The sequence below is a fragment of the Anabrus simplex genome, chromosome 4 (genome assembly GCF_040414725.1).
Source record: "Anabrus simplex isolate iqAnaSimp1 chromosome 4, ASM4041472v1, whole genome shotgun sequence".
NCBI lineage: Eukaryota > Metazoa > Arthropoda > Insecta > Orthoptera > Tettigoniidae > Anabrus > Anabrus simplex.
The window spans coordinates 247,309,718-247,323,353 of record NC_090268.1 but is presented as its reverse complement, the minus strand read 5'-3'; the positions used below and the strand labels follow the sequence as shown (position 1 = coordinate 247,323,353).

General features: G+C 36.4%; 1 protein-coding gene across 5 annotated transcripts in view; it reads left to right on the top strand.

The window, feature by feature from the left end:
- Window positions 1-2,471, top strand: part of LOC136871855 (U6 snRNA-associated Sm-like protein LSm6) — a 93,504-nt gene extending 91,033 nt beyond the window's left edge. For all 5 annotated transcript variants that reach the window (XM_068227227.1, XM_067145494.2, XM_067145495.2 and 2 more), the window contains one exon: window positions 1,938-2,471. In XM_068227227.1, the coding sequence (XP_068083328.1) occupies window positions 1,938-2,086 (149 nt within the window). In that variant the 3' untranslated portion in view covers window positions 2,087-2,471. The remainder of the gene's footprint in view (window positions 1-1,937) is intronic.
- Window positions 2,472-13,636: the final 11,165 nt, after the last annotated feature.

The following is a 13,636-nucleotide window of genomic DNA, read 5'->3' as shown; positions in this document are numbered from 1 at the left end:
AGAAAAATCGTAAGATTTTAAAGTGGTGCAAAGGTGGAACTTCTCAAACTTACAAGTTGGAATTTGTTATATGAATACAGTATGCAATGGTGGAATTCATATTACAGGTTTCAATAATTCCAGATGTGTTGACAGGGATTCAAGTGCAGCTGCTTTAGTGAGAACCCAGTGATGGCAATTTCACTAAGGTTTCATGTCCTGAATCTAAAAATATTTAGGACTTCGGAAATGTTTGCAGATATCAACTCCTTGCTAGGCCTCAAGTTCTTAGAGAGACCTCTCTAGATGGGTGATGGCCCTTCACTGAAAAATAAAAAAATGGCACTGAAATTCCTCAAACAGCTTCTGCTATTATAATACTAACCACCCCTTCATCTCATTCCTCACATGTTGTTTGTTCATTTGTTGACTTCACAATGGATTTTTTTCTTTTCTTTCTTTCAGAATAATCCCACTCAAAGAGCAGTTTTATAATCACATTTTCAATGATCTTTTGGAGACCAAATGCAGACCATTACAAGAACTTAAAATATGAGACAAACTTACTTATATTTGCAGAATAAAAACATAGGTACATTACACACAAACGATTAGCCTCCTATGAGGCTTTTCTTAAAATCAGTTTTTCAGACCTGCGGTGTTCAATATTTTTTTTATTTTTAATCTACTGAAATAGTAGTGTTAGGATAACTATAAAAAGTTCATTTTTAAGATAACCTCATTGGTTCTGTGTGATAAATGCCCAGATTTCAGCAATCGGTCGCATTCATTATATCAGAATTCTTGAGTTAAAAGCTGGCTATACTTACAAGGATGTTCCTGTTTCTGAGTTTGAGGCAAATTTTAGCCTTCATGAGTTGTCTGATGGGATAATGACTGCTGATCTATCATTTTTAATGTAAATTCCTCCAAGGCTCATTTGACCGTCCTAATCTCTTTGCGACAGATTCGCATCTGTAGGCACTCGCGCTCAACACATCTTTAAGATAAAACACCATAGCCATAATTACCTACGGTATTTCATAGGCCTCTACCAAGATTTCTGTGCGAGGAGAATATTATTTGTTCCCATTGTGACGTGTCTGTAACCACAGATAAAACTGTGAATGAATAACTGGCTTTCCCATTTTGATTAAATATCTAACTAAAATACATTGCTTGTATGTTTCATGTATATTTTTAAATCTTTTCTTCTGTCTATTTTTTATTCTATCTGGAACATAGTCATTTTCTGTATGACAATAATTTAATGTAAATTTATTGTAAATGGTTGTACCATAGAAATAAATAAAATAAAATAAGAATTGATCCCCAGATATCAGAAGAAAATGGTGACTTGTTGAGCTAACTGATCTTGAACATACAAATTTCCAGGCAATGGTTTATGAAAAGGGAAGGACTGATCTTAGCATTGTTCTGGATATGGTACAACCAACCATTTCTAGAATGAACCAGCATTCAGGGGTAAGATAGCTGAGAACCAATGTTACATCCTGGTTGCTGCATGTGAAATTTTTCATTATGAAAAATCATATCCCTGTGGTTCCAGATCCCGTGTAGAACTAGAGGTCTCATACCTATGATCAGAATGTCAATAGTCATTAAGCAAACTACATGGTTGCTTTATGCTTTGTTAACCAGCACTCAATTTACATACATTGAACTGGCTCATGAAATTAGTTAATTAACTAATTAATCAGTAAGTAAATAAACAGACACTCTTATGATCTTTTTTGAGTCACTATCTCTATTTTAGATTTTTTTAGTACTGTGTATTGCTTCATTTAGATATGGACTGCCAAAAATTGAAATAGTTAATCAAATAAGCTTAGAGAATCTGTCCAGTTTTATCTCACACTCTGCTCTTATTATCATTTTCCATTTTTGTAACTAGGTTACTGCACAATTTTCTAAAATATAGCTTGCAATTTTTCCAGGTGTTTTAGCGTGTTTGGATGGCTACATGAATATTGCTCTGGAACAGACTGAAGAATATGTGAACGGACAGCTTAAGAATAAGTATGGAGATGCTTTCATCAGAGGCAACAATGTGTTATATATCAGTACCCAGAAGAGAAGAGTTTAATTGCAAGGATGAATTTGTCCATTACCCCTTGCTAGGGTAGGATTCAAGCTAATTGATAAATATTCTTGTTTGTAAATGTGGTTCATAATTGGAGTAAGCTTGTGTATTGAAGTTACTGTTTAGTACAAATTCATGCCATATTATAATGTCTTAACAAACATGAATTGTCTCTCTTGTGTGTGTGCAATGTAAAGGCAGGTGAATGAAGAGAGTATGCTATTGATAACTCCTCCACAGTTTCTCCAATCTATCCCAAACCATTCAAGTACAAGTTATACAGTATGTCCATTCATTCATCTGTCCTGGAGATACTGTATTGTTTTATGTTTAAAAGTACAATATGTAGTGCTTGATAACTCAGAAATTTTACATAATTTGCAACATATCTACAATGTTTGTTACATTTTTACCCACACGTTTTCCATTGTATTTATACAAGTTTTAAAAAGTATAATTTGTTTACACAGTAGGTAGCACTGGTCATAACTGGAAAGAAGTTCCAGTGAGCATGTGTCTGGAAAGAGATGTGATGTGAGCTATGTTAAGGTGTAGCGGTAGCAGAGTACCAGGTCAGCCAGTTCTCTCATGGAATAAATCGACTCATTAGACTGTCTGTATGCATTGAATAATACATGTATACTGTCCTTGATCACTACTAGTGTGGCACAATCTGTGTGCAGTTTTCTTCATCCTCAATAAACAATTCAGTGTTGTGTGGTGTTGAATGTCATACACACTACCATTCGCACAGTGCAGAGGGAAACACAACCAATAAGATAAGGGCAATGAGCTGAAATAGAATGATGGCAACATTACTGAATATTCTGTGTATATAAGAAGATGGCCTATATGGATGCATGTGCGTTAGGCAGGTTGAAAAATGGTAAACACTTTCAAACTGTGCAACTGCTGTTTTGTATAGAACCACTGTTACTCATTACTCATAAACCACTGTATAGTGTCTTTTCTTCATCATCATAATCATCATCAGCCAATTCAGTCATTATATGATGTGGTCTCCTAAAGTCTGTGAACAAGATAATTATGTAATAGTTCTTTCCAAGCGCTATGATCTAGGGCAGTTCTCTGCCAATAAACACTAGTAGTCTTCCATAAGTCCTTGTCCCATTGATCTGGTAGTCTTCCTCTTGGCCTCTGATATTCTCTAGGGCTCCACTACTCAAGAACAAGTTTTGTCCTTTGACAGTCCTTTCTGCCTTTTACTTTTGCTTTGTCACGCAGACACCGATAGGTCTTACAACGATTGTGGTATAGGAAAGGACTAGGAGTGGGAAGGAAGCGGCCGTGGCCTTAATTAAGGTACAGCCCCAGCATTTGCCTGATGTGAAAATGATAAAACATGGAAGACCATCTTCAGGGCTGCCGACAGTGGGGTTTGAACCCACTATCTCCCGAATGCGAGCTCACAATTAAATTGAAATAAGAAATAATGTAGTTCAACCTATTCAATACAAATAAATAAGAAATGTAGTGTTACATTTCTAATTATAAGCGGAATCGGTACTGGTTTCGACCCCAATGTGGGTCATCATCAGCCGAATAAAATGCAAAAAACAATGCATAGGTAAATAAGAAATTAAGGAGTGAGTCTTTCACAAAAACAGTTCAAGAGGCAAAATATGTTAATGGGGATTGGCAATGTGCAATTTTAAATTGTAAAATCTAGAAAAAGTAGAAAGTCAGTCACTTATAAGAAGTAAGGCGCGATCTTCTGAATTGTAGCACAACACACACAAAGTTCAGCACTGTCTCATAATGTTTACAAGAAGAGGTGAAAAGTTAAATGAGCCAGCATGCGTATGTTATCAGGCGCGAAGTTACAATATAATTTAATGAATATGAAGTCCCAAAATTGTCTAGAAGTCAAAGACGAGTCGCTTGATGGAAGCGAATTGCTAGCTCCTGAAGATCAGTGCAACACGCTCAATGTCCGGCACTGTGCTTTCAAACGCCGACGGAACTCGGTGAATAGCTTGATGAACCAGTCTGTAATTGTTTTGGTTGCGAAAATGTGTGTGTGTGTAAATAAATAATACAATTTAATATAATTGAAGTACATAAACAGGATCTTATAGATTCTTAAAAACAATTGTGAAGAGAAAAATGGTAAAAAGCGCAATACCGGAAACAAATGAAAAGCATATATGCACAGTGCGTTACTTCTTGAAGATAACTTGTTCTTGAGTAGTGGAGACGTAGAGAATATCAGAGGCCAAGAGGAAGACTACCAGATCGATGGGATGAGGACTTATGGAAAATTACTAGTGTTTATTGGCAGAGAAGTACCCTAGATCGTAGCGCTTTTCATTTGTTTCCGGTATTGCGCTTTTTACCATTTTTCTCTTCACAATTGTTTTTTACGTCAACTGTTCTCAAGAATCTACAAGATCCTGTTTACGTACTTCAGTTGAATTAAATTGTATTATTTATATATATATATATATATATACACACACACACACATTTTTGCAACCGAAACAATTACAGACTGGTTCATCAAGCTATTCACAGAGTTCCGTCGGCATTTGAAAGCACAGTGCCGGACATTGAGTGTGTTGTTCTGATCTTCAGGAGCTAGCAATTCACTTCCATCAAGCGACTCGTCTTCGACTTCTAGACAGTTTTGGGACTTCATATTCATTAAATTATATGGTGACTTCGCGCCTGATAATATATGCTTGCTGGTTCATTTAACTTTTCACCTCTTCTTGTAAACATTATGAGACAGTGCTGAACTTTGTGTGTGTTGTGCTACTATTCAGAAGATCGCGCCTGACTTCTTATAAGTGACTTTCTACTTTTTCTAGATTTTACAATTTAAAATTGCACATTGCCAACCCCCATTAACATATTTTGCCTCTTGAACTGTTTTTGTGAAAGACTCACTCTTTAATTTCTTATTTACCTATGCATTGTTTTTTGCATTTTATTCAGCTGATGACCCAGATTGGGGTCGAAACCGGTACCAATTCCGCTTATAATTAAATAGAAATGTAACACTACATTTCTTATTTATTTGTATTGAATAGGTTGAACTACATTATTTCTTATTTCACTTTAATTGTGATACAGTTCAATACGGAATATCATGAAATTTTTATCTTTAAATGTGAGCTCACAGCTATGCGACCCTAACCACATGACTAACTCGTTCGGCGATTCCCCTTCATGTTGACAAGTTGACCAAGATAGGTGTATTCGCTGACGTGTTCTACTTTGATATTTTCAACACATACAGCTGTTGCTGGGACCCATCTACTACCCATAATCTTTATTTTTGAAACGTTAATAGCCAGGCTCAGTTCTCAGCATGTCGATGTGAAGTCTCTGCCTAAGGACTGGAGCTCCTCAGTGTCATTAGCCAGTAGTACGATTTTTATATGAATGAAAATGTGAGCCACAGTAAAAAATGTCTTTATAGTTAATCAACTGACACCTTCCTCTGTGAAGGTGAATAGTGGCATGATGTGAGAGTTTATGGGTCTTGATAACCAGCTGTCGATATCACTGTAGTCCAGCTACGAGCTACTTGCTGTATTTTACCAGCTTTGAGCAAGTTGATGGGTGAGAAAGAAAGGCTATTATTAAGTGTACAATACTTGCTTCTTACAGTAAATGTTGGAAGTATAGTTTGTTCCTCTCGGTTGGTATGCATTCCTGACACTTCTGGTTTCAGCTTCAACAATTTTGAGGTGGTTCAGGAAGATGGACTTACTCTTGTTTGCTGAGCCATACACCAATTTGACGTTTAAACTGGTTTCCTATTTACATTCTTTATAAAGACCCAGTTTTCTGTTTTTTATACAAGGTGATGAATTGTGTTTCTGTGGAATTCGAACACCTGGAAATTCACATGTTTTTTTTTTTTTTCATGATCAGTTTTACACTTATTTTACAGACAATTTTATAGGTAAATATGCAGTTCCAAAGTAAATCTGGTGAGCTCCATTATAATTTTACAAGAATGTATGTTTTCCTAGTTTATAACTAGTAAGAAAAAACATCACTTACAGCACAGCTACTATAGATAACTTCCAACTCCAGACTAAATGAACAGCACACTGGAGGATGGGAAATTATGCAAGAGAGTCCAAGAAGTTTGATGGCATCTGCCAGATGGCAGTGAGCTTCTCCTGCCATAAGCAAATATTCTTCTTGTATAATTAGTTGAGAATAAAAATTTAAGCAGTTAAGCATTAGAATGTTAATTTAACCCATAGCACTGTCAAACATCTTTACTTCCTACTCTATTAACTTATATCAGGGAAAATTTGAAGTTTCATAACATAATCTTATAACCCTGTCATTCATTTACTTTCTGGCTAAGATAGTTTTGTGTATTTTTGTGGAGTCCTCACACAGAATACTCAAAATTCAGTTATTAAATAATAATGATATGGGATGCATTTTGCTATAATGATATGAGGGAAAAGTATTGTTGCATCTTCTTTGTTTATAAACTATGTAATCATTATCTCATCCTGAATTCTTTCTTTAAGCGGTATGCTTCTATTTCTTCTTCTTTTTTTATCTATTAAAAGTTATGCATTTGGAAGGAGTATGCAAACAGAAAGTTGCATATTTTGTAAAACTGCATTATTTATTGTCATTCAAAATATTTTCGTTAATAAATATATACTTATCTATCCTAATCAGTGATCAATTTTAAATCCTAGGAGTGTGTTTTAGTGTCAGCTTGTTAACAATGACAATCTGAGAAACCTTTCCAAACAGCCAAAACAATCTATATCCATAACCTTACAGTTTTGTATGTACACTTCAAATTTCTTGCTCATACTTGGCATTTATTTTGGATTAGGTAAGTTATAGAAAAGACAAAAGTGGATTCTGTTCATTTTTTGTCTATTTGGATGTATGTGTGAACATCATGGGAAAACATGACAGAATATCTTGAAACTTGGCATTTAAGTTCAAGGATATCTGGAGAGTGCACTAGAATATATATATTTTCATTAATTTACAATGGTATAGCAATATTAAGGGAGAAAAAACAGTAAATGTCAAATATCTCCATTAATATTACATGTATCCAGAAACTGTACATTATAAAAAGTTGTAAAATATGTGAATTAATGTTTTGTGCAATTTTAGCATATGATTACTAAAAACTGAGATATTCTATATTATTACTTTATTCACAAACATCCAATATCTCTGGAAATAATTGTTCCCCGTAAAACCTGTATATCCAATCAATAAATGAAAATAGGTTCCACCTAATCGATACTTTCTCTTTTTTATTTAGCCTTGGGCTATTTATATAAACATTAATAATCACAGAACATGTTTCGATTGCTTAGCAATCATCATCAGCTGTTTTACATGGAGCTTAGGTAAAAATAGCATAAAATCAATGTCATGATTTACAATAAAATATTAAAAACAGGTGTTAGTAGATGTTGTATAGGTGGAGGAGGGGGGGGGGGGTAGAGTGCATTGAGGGTGGTTGTTAGTTGGACAATAAACTTATTAAAATCACTTATTGGGTTAAAATGTCTTAGGTTCACTATAAGTCTTGAGAGCTTTTCAATAAAATCACTTGCTCCTGTTGAATTGATTATAAAGAGTTTGTCTTCTTAAAACGGCTTCTGGTTTTCTTCCCCGTCACTTGTCCCTTATTAGGTGGAAAAGTGTGGCCCGTTGTTGAATGAAGTCTGCTATTTGGTGTTCAAGAACTTGTTAAGTTAGATGGTCTGTATTACGACCTGTAACCGGCAGAAAAAGATTGCGTGAATTAGTTTCGCTCGCCTAGAAACGAATTGGCTAGGGAGGCTATTTAGTATAGGAAGGTATGGAAATGTAAACTTACCATTGTCCTGTTTGATTGCTTTACTTCCTGTACTACGGGTGTAGGTTTGGTTCGGCTGTCTTCGACCTTGTGTTGTAGCGGTGTGCTGTAGTCTGTGAGCTAACTTGGTTAGGAGGGAGGGGGGGCGAGGACGTGTCGTCATTTGCTGTTCCGGGCAGGGATCTGGCTTCTGTCTGTGACGTATCTGCCTCGTGATTGGTTAATGCGTTCACTGGGAGTGTTTAATTCTTTCTTAGTAACTCCATGTATCTCAATATGTGTTCAAATAAGGGGTTTCTCTGCTCATTTATTAAGTTCTTGTCCCTATTAGTTGACTTGTCTAGAAATATGTGAATACTTTCTGGACTGTTCATTAGTCTTCCCTTGTTCAGTCTATTGAGAATTACCAGGTCTTGTTTAATATCTGTAAATCTATGGCCTGTCTCGCTCATATGTACTCCCATTGCGCAGAATCTTCTATGTTTTTCTGCATTGACGTGTTCTAGGTAACTTGTGAAATTGCGTCCTGATTGCCCTATGTATGCGGCCCTGCACTGGTTGCATATCAGTTTATAAACACCTGAATCCTGGAAGCACTCTTCACTGTTCTTATTAACCATATTATGGTTGAAAAACTTATGTCTCGTGTTGTTTGTTTAGAACGCTACTTTGATGTCATGTTTCTTAAATAAATTAGTAATCGCATAAATATTAGGGTTGTTGAAGGTGAGCCTCACGTACTTTTTTGTTTGCTCTGACTGTTTTGATAAATTTGTTTGTAGTTTACGTTTGGTGATTAATCCGTTAATAGTTTTTAAACTAAAACCGTTAATGAGGGCCTGTTGTCGGATGAAGGTTAGTTCTTTATTCCTCTCTCTATTGGTTAACAGGATTTCAAAGGCTCTCTTAATAAAGCTGTGATACGTGGATTTTTTCTGTGAATCGGGGTGTAGAGAATTGTTATGAATCGTAGTTGGAGTGAATGTAGGTTTTCTATAGATTCCAAAGTAAAATTGGTTGTCTTTTTTAGTTGTAGTAATGTCTAAAAAATTTATGAAACCATTTTTTTCTTCAACAGTAAACTGTATATTGGGATCTAAGGTGTTCAGAGTGTGTAAAATACTAAGACTCATTGAGATCCTTGTCAGTTATGGCATGTGTCATCCACATAGCGTACCCACAAATCAAGCCCTTTGATATGGTCTACGATATAAGAATGTTCCAGGTGATCCAAATATATATCAGCCAGTATGCCTGAGGCTGGGGCACCCATGGGGAGGCCATCTTGTTGATATATCTTGTTAAATAAAAAGTAGTTCTGGTTAAGTACGAATTTAAGGATTGCATAAACTCTTCTATTTCGGGTAAGCTTTTCCGTTTGTGTTCTAATAAGTTAGTTTTTATGATTTTAATTGTCTTCTCTATGGGAATATTAGTATACATCTTTTATATCGAATGGGCATGTTACATGAGAGGATTTGAGTTTTAAGTCCTTAATCTTCTTGCAAAAATCGCTAGAGTTTTTTACGGTTGTGTTAGAATAGAAAACATAGTTTTGTATTAAGAATCTGTGGATGTATTGTGATGTTTTATATGTGGGGCTCTTACGGAAATTGATTGCTGGTCTGATAGGTATATCGTTTTTATGCAACTTGGGCATGGCTCTTGCCGTAGGGAGTCCTGGGTTCATATTTACTAACTTTTGTGATTCCTGCTCACTGAAAAGGAAAGTATTTTGTTTAAGTATTCCTTTCAATTTTCTTTGAATCTGTGGTGTAGGATCTTTACTTATGACTTTGAACTTGTTATTATTGAAAAAGGTTTTGGTTTTCTCAATATAATCGGTTTTATTTAGAATAACTATTGTTTCTCCCTTATTTGCTTTAGTTACGATTACGTCACTTTGCCTGATTTGTCGTTGTAGTTCATTGTTTACGCTGGTGTTGTGAATGTTTTTCTTAAAACTACATGTAAGCTACATGTAAAACAGCTAATGATGATTGCTAAGCAATCGAAACATGTTCTGTGAATATTAATGTTTTTATAAATAGCCCAAGGCTAAATAAAAAAGAGAAAGTATCGATTAGGTGGAACCTTTTTTCATTTATTGATTGGATTACTTTATCGATACGGACATGAAGTGGATAGTCTGTAAAACCTGTATATAACAAAAATAATAGAAACTACAATTTCTGACCATTTATGTCTCCTACTCCTTTAATGTTATTTGCTTTACGTCCCACTAACAACTTTAATGGTTTTTAGAGACGCGGAGGTGCCGGAATTCTGAGCCACTCAGCCGGCGTCCCCTCCTACTCCTTTATTGCACAGGCTATGATAAGGGGTATTCAAATATTTATTTTAGTTCATCAATGCTGAATATTGCTGACATGGAAATATTTGATTGTCATGGTAACGAGTTAAATGGCATTGACGGTTATTGATGTTGTTGTGATTGTTTTTATAAGGTACAAAATTGCATGATTACCAGTCCATAAGCTGCCTCTGTGGATCAATGGTAGAGTGTCGGCCTCCGGATCCCAAGATAGCGGCTTCAAACCCGGCAGAGGTAGTTGGATTTTTGAAGGGTGGAAAAAAGTCCATTCGACGCTCCATGTCGTACGATGTCAGCATATAAAAGATCTCTGGTGATACATTTGGTGTAGACGTCCTAGAGAGTTTCGGTTTACTTGGTCTGCCATCTAGTGGGCCTAGAATAAAATGGAACGTCGAAACTGACGAGCAGACAGCCAGATGGCGTCAAATTGAAACGCAGTTTCCATCTTTCTTGCACGTTCTTGAATTGCTGCTTTCTCATTCATGTTTGGAGTCAAAATCTCTCCTAGGTACTTGAATTTTGTAGCTCTTTTGATGTCACCGTACTTCGTCCTCATTGTCCAGGTTGGGTCAGTGGTGTTTTTCATGTACTCCATCTTCTCAAAAGATATTTGCAATCCTGTTTTGTCTGCTGTTTCTTTGAGGACTTCAATCTGCTTAATTGCAATTTGCAAATTCACTGCAGAAAAAGACTATATCATCTGCAAATGCGAGGCATTCAAATTTAAGCCCAGTTCTCTTGTGACCTAATCTAATTCCATTTGGAAAGTTGAATTTGCTCATTTCTTTACACCATTCCCTGATAACTTTCTCTAAAACACAGTTTAACAAAATTGGAGAGAGGCCATCTCCTTGTCTCAAACCTGTTTTGATTTCAGAGGGCTCTGACAGTTCTGCTAAAAATTTTACCTGCGATCGTGTGTTTTTTAGTGTTTGATGAATCAAGGTTGTTGTCTTATTGTCTATTCCAAATTCCTTAAGAACTTCCATTAGTGTGTCCCGGTCTATGGAGTCGTATGCTTTTTTGAAATCCATGAATGTCATTATCACTTTCTTATCTGCTGCTAATGTCTTTAAGTTTTGATTAAGGTCTTAATGGCAAAAATCTGTTCTGCACATGACCGCCCCTTTCGAAAGCCAGCTTGATATTTTCCTAATTGTTTATCTATATGTCCTTCTATCCTACACTTGAGTGCTATAGAAAGTATCTTGTAGGCTACTGGCAAAAGTGATATCCCTCTATAGTTATTGACATTCGTTCTGTCTCCTTTCTTGTGCAGGGGGTGGATGATAGTCTCCCTCCATTCATCTGGGATCTTTCCTGTGGACCAGATCTGTTGAAAGAGTGTTTCAAGTTGTTCCAGGAAGTTATCCCCTGCATATTTCAGAAGTTCAGCAACAATTGAGTCCTTGCCAGATGCTTTGTTATTTTTTCAAGCTTTTGATGATTTCCTTTATTTTGTTCTTATCTGGCGGGGTTGATTCATGCAGTGTGCTTTCTGGTTTCTGGAACGTCAGTTTTTCTTGAGGTGGATCACAGTTGAGCAGTACTTTGAAATATTTAGCCAAGTGTTCACAGTATTATTATTATTATTATTATTATTATTATTATTATTATTACTATTATTATTACCAGCCCATATTAATCAGGTTGATAACTAAGATAATCATTGAAATGAGAAGGAAAACACAAAGAAAAATATGAAAAGGGACTTGTGAAGCAAGGTGGAAATGAGGCTATCTTGACTTTGGACGCCTTAATATTGTTGAACTGAAAGAAAACTAAATGCAATGGCCTACAATGTCCTAAGCTCATAAAACTGATCAATAATTACTCCTATTAATAATACAATATATATGTGTTCTACTCTTAGGCAGGTCTTCACACAGCTGCTGTCCATGCAGTTCTGTCTGCAGCCATCCTCTTAGTTTCTTCATAATTTCCTGCTATTTTGACACTGTCCACCATCTGGTACTTTCTTCGTCCTCTTCTTTTCCTTCCATTTACCGATCCTTTTAGTGTGTCCATCAGCAAACACACTCTTTGTAGCCAGTGCCTAAGTCAGTTCCTCTTCCTTGTATAGATGGTTTGTAATAACTTCCTCTTTTGTCCAACTATCTCCAGTACTTGGTCGTTCCATACCCTTTCCATCCAGGATATCCTTTCGATCTTTCCCTTCATCTCCACATCTCAAATGCTTCCAGTCTCTCTTCATCTATCTTCCTTAGCATACAGGTCTCTGCTCCATTATAATGCCACACTCCAAAAAAAGCATTTTACCTCTTCCTTAATTCATTCACATACTATTTAACTGAACTTATTTATGCCTTGGTGTACCATTCATTTTCATTACTTTATATTATCAACACTGAAAAAGCATGTTTTACAGCAACCTAATGAGAGGAAATATCCAAACTACTGTCAGATGTACTTTGTAAACTCTTTTATGTGTATGGTAGATCATAAAACAGTCATCTACGTGTAGTGCCACCTTGCACCGGTGGCGTTCAAATGAAGATTCCTTCCTCAGACACCGTGTCACACAGACTTTGCATCTCCGAGATGGGATAACCTCCTTCGTTGTTGGGGGTATTTTGGTTGGAAAGTGTCCCCAGTGCCTCCCCTGAAGTCTCAGTGGTGTATTCCTAGGGCTTGGGTGTCCTCATTTTGGATAGTCAAGCAAGGTCACACTTGCCAATAGCTGTTCAGTCAAATTGATCCGGAAGCTGGTAAAGTCTACTTGCTTCTTGTCAGGGTTGAGGAGGCGATGAATGATGTTGGAATTCAGAAGTGTCATGTCTAGTATGTAGAAGTATATTTTTTTGTATCCTTTTACATACTTCCTCATCAAGGGGAATTAAGCGAGTCTCTGGTCGTGGGAATCATCACCACCCATTCCACAGTTGTAGTAAACAACAAGATTGGGTCTGAACTACTTCTTGCCAACATACTTCACTACTTCAAGGTAATCTGTCCTATGTTGTGTAGTGAGCATGTGCACCACCTTCTTGTCTACCCATTTCACAGCCAAAACCCCATTACTGGAAAGGAGGAGAAGGTGAGTTCCCCCTTTTCAGCTTTGTGTTGCTGAGTTCCTTGGGCATGAACTTCCTATTTGGTCTCACTGTACCAACAGCATATGTCTTATTATCCAGTAGATTTCTAAATAATGTTGGTGAACTGTACCAGTTGTCCATGTACAGAGTTCTCCAGCAACCCAAAAGGTCTCCACACATTTCCAGAAATACTTTTTTACTTCACTGCCAGTATAAATTTTGAAGTTCCAACAGTACCCATTATCAGATGCACACACCTTGTATACGTCTTTTGATGCCAAACCTGACTCTCTATGATGGGTTATATTGTACTTATGAAAGCCTAC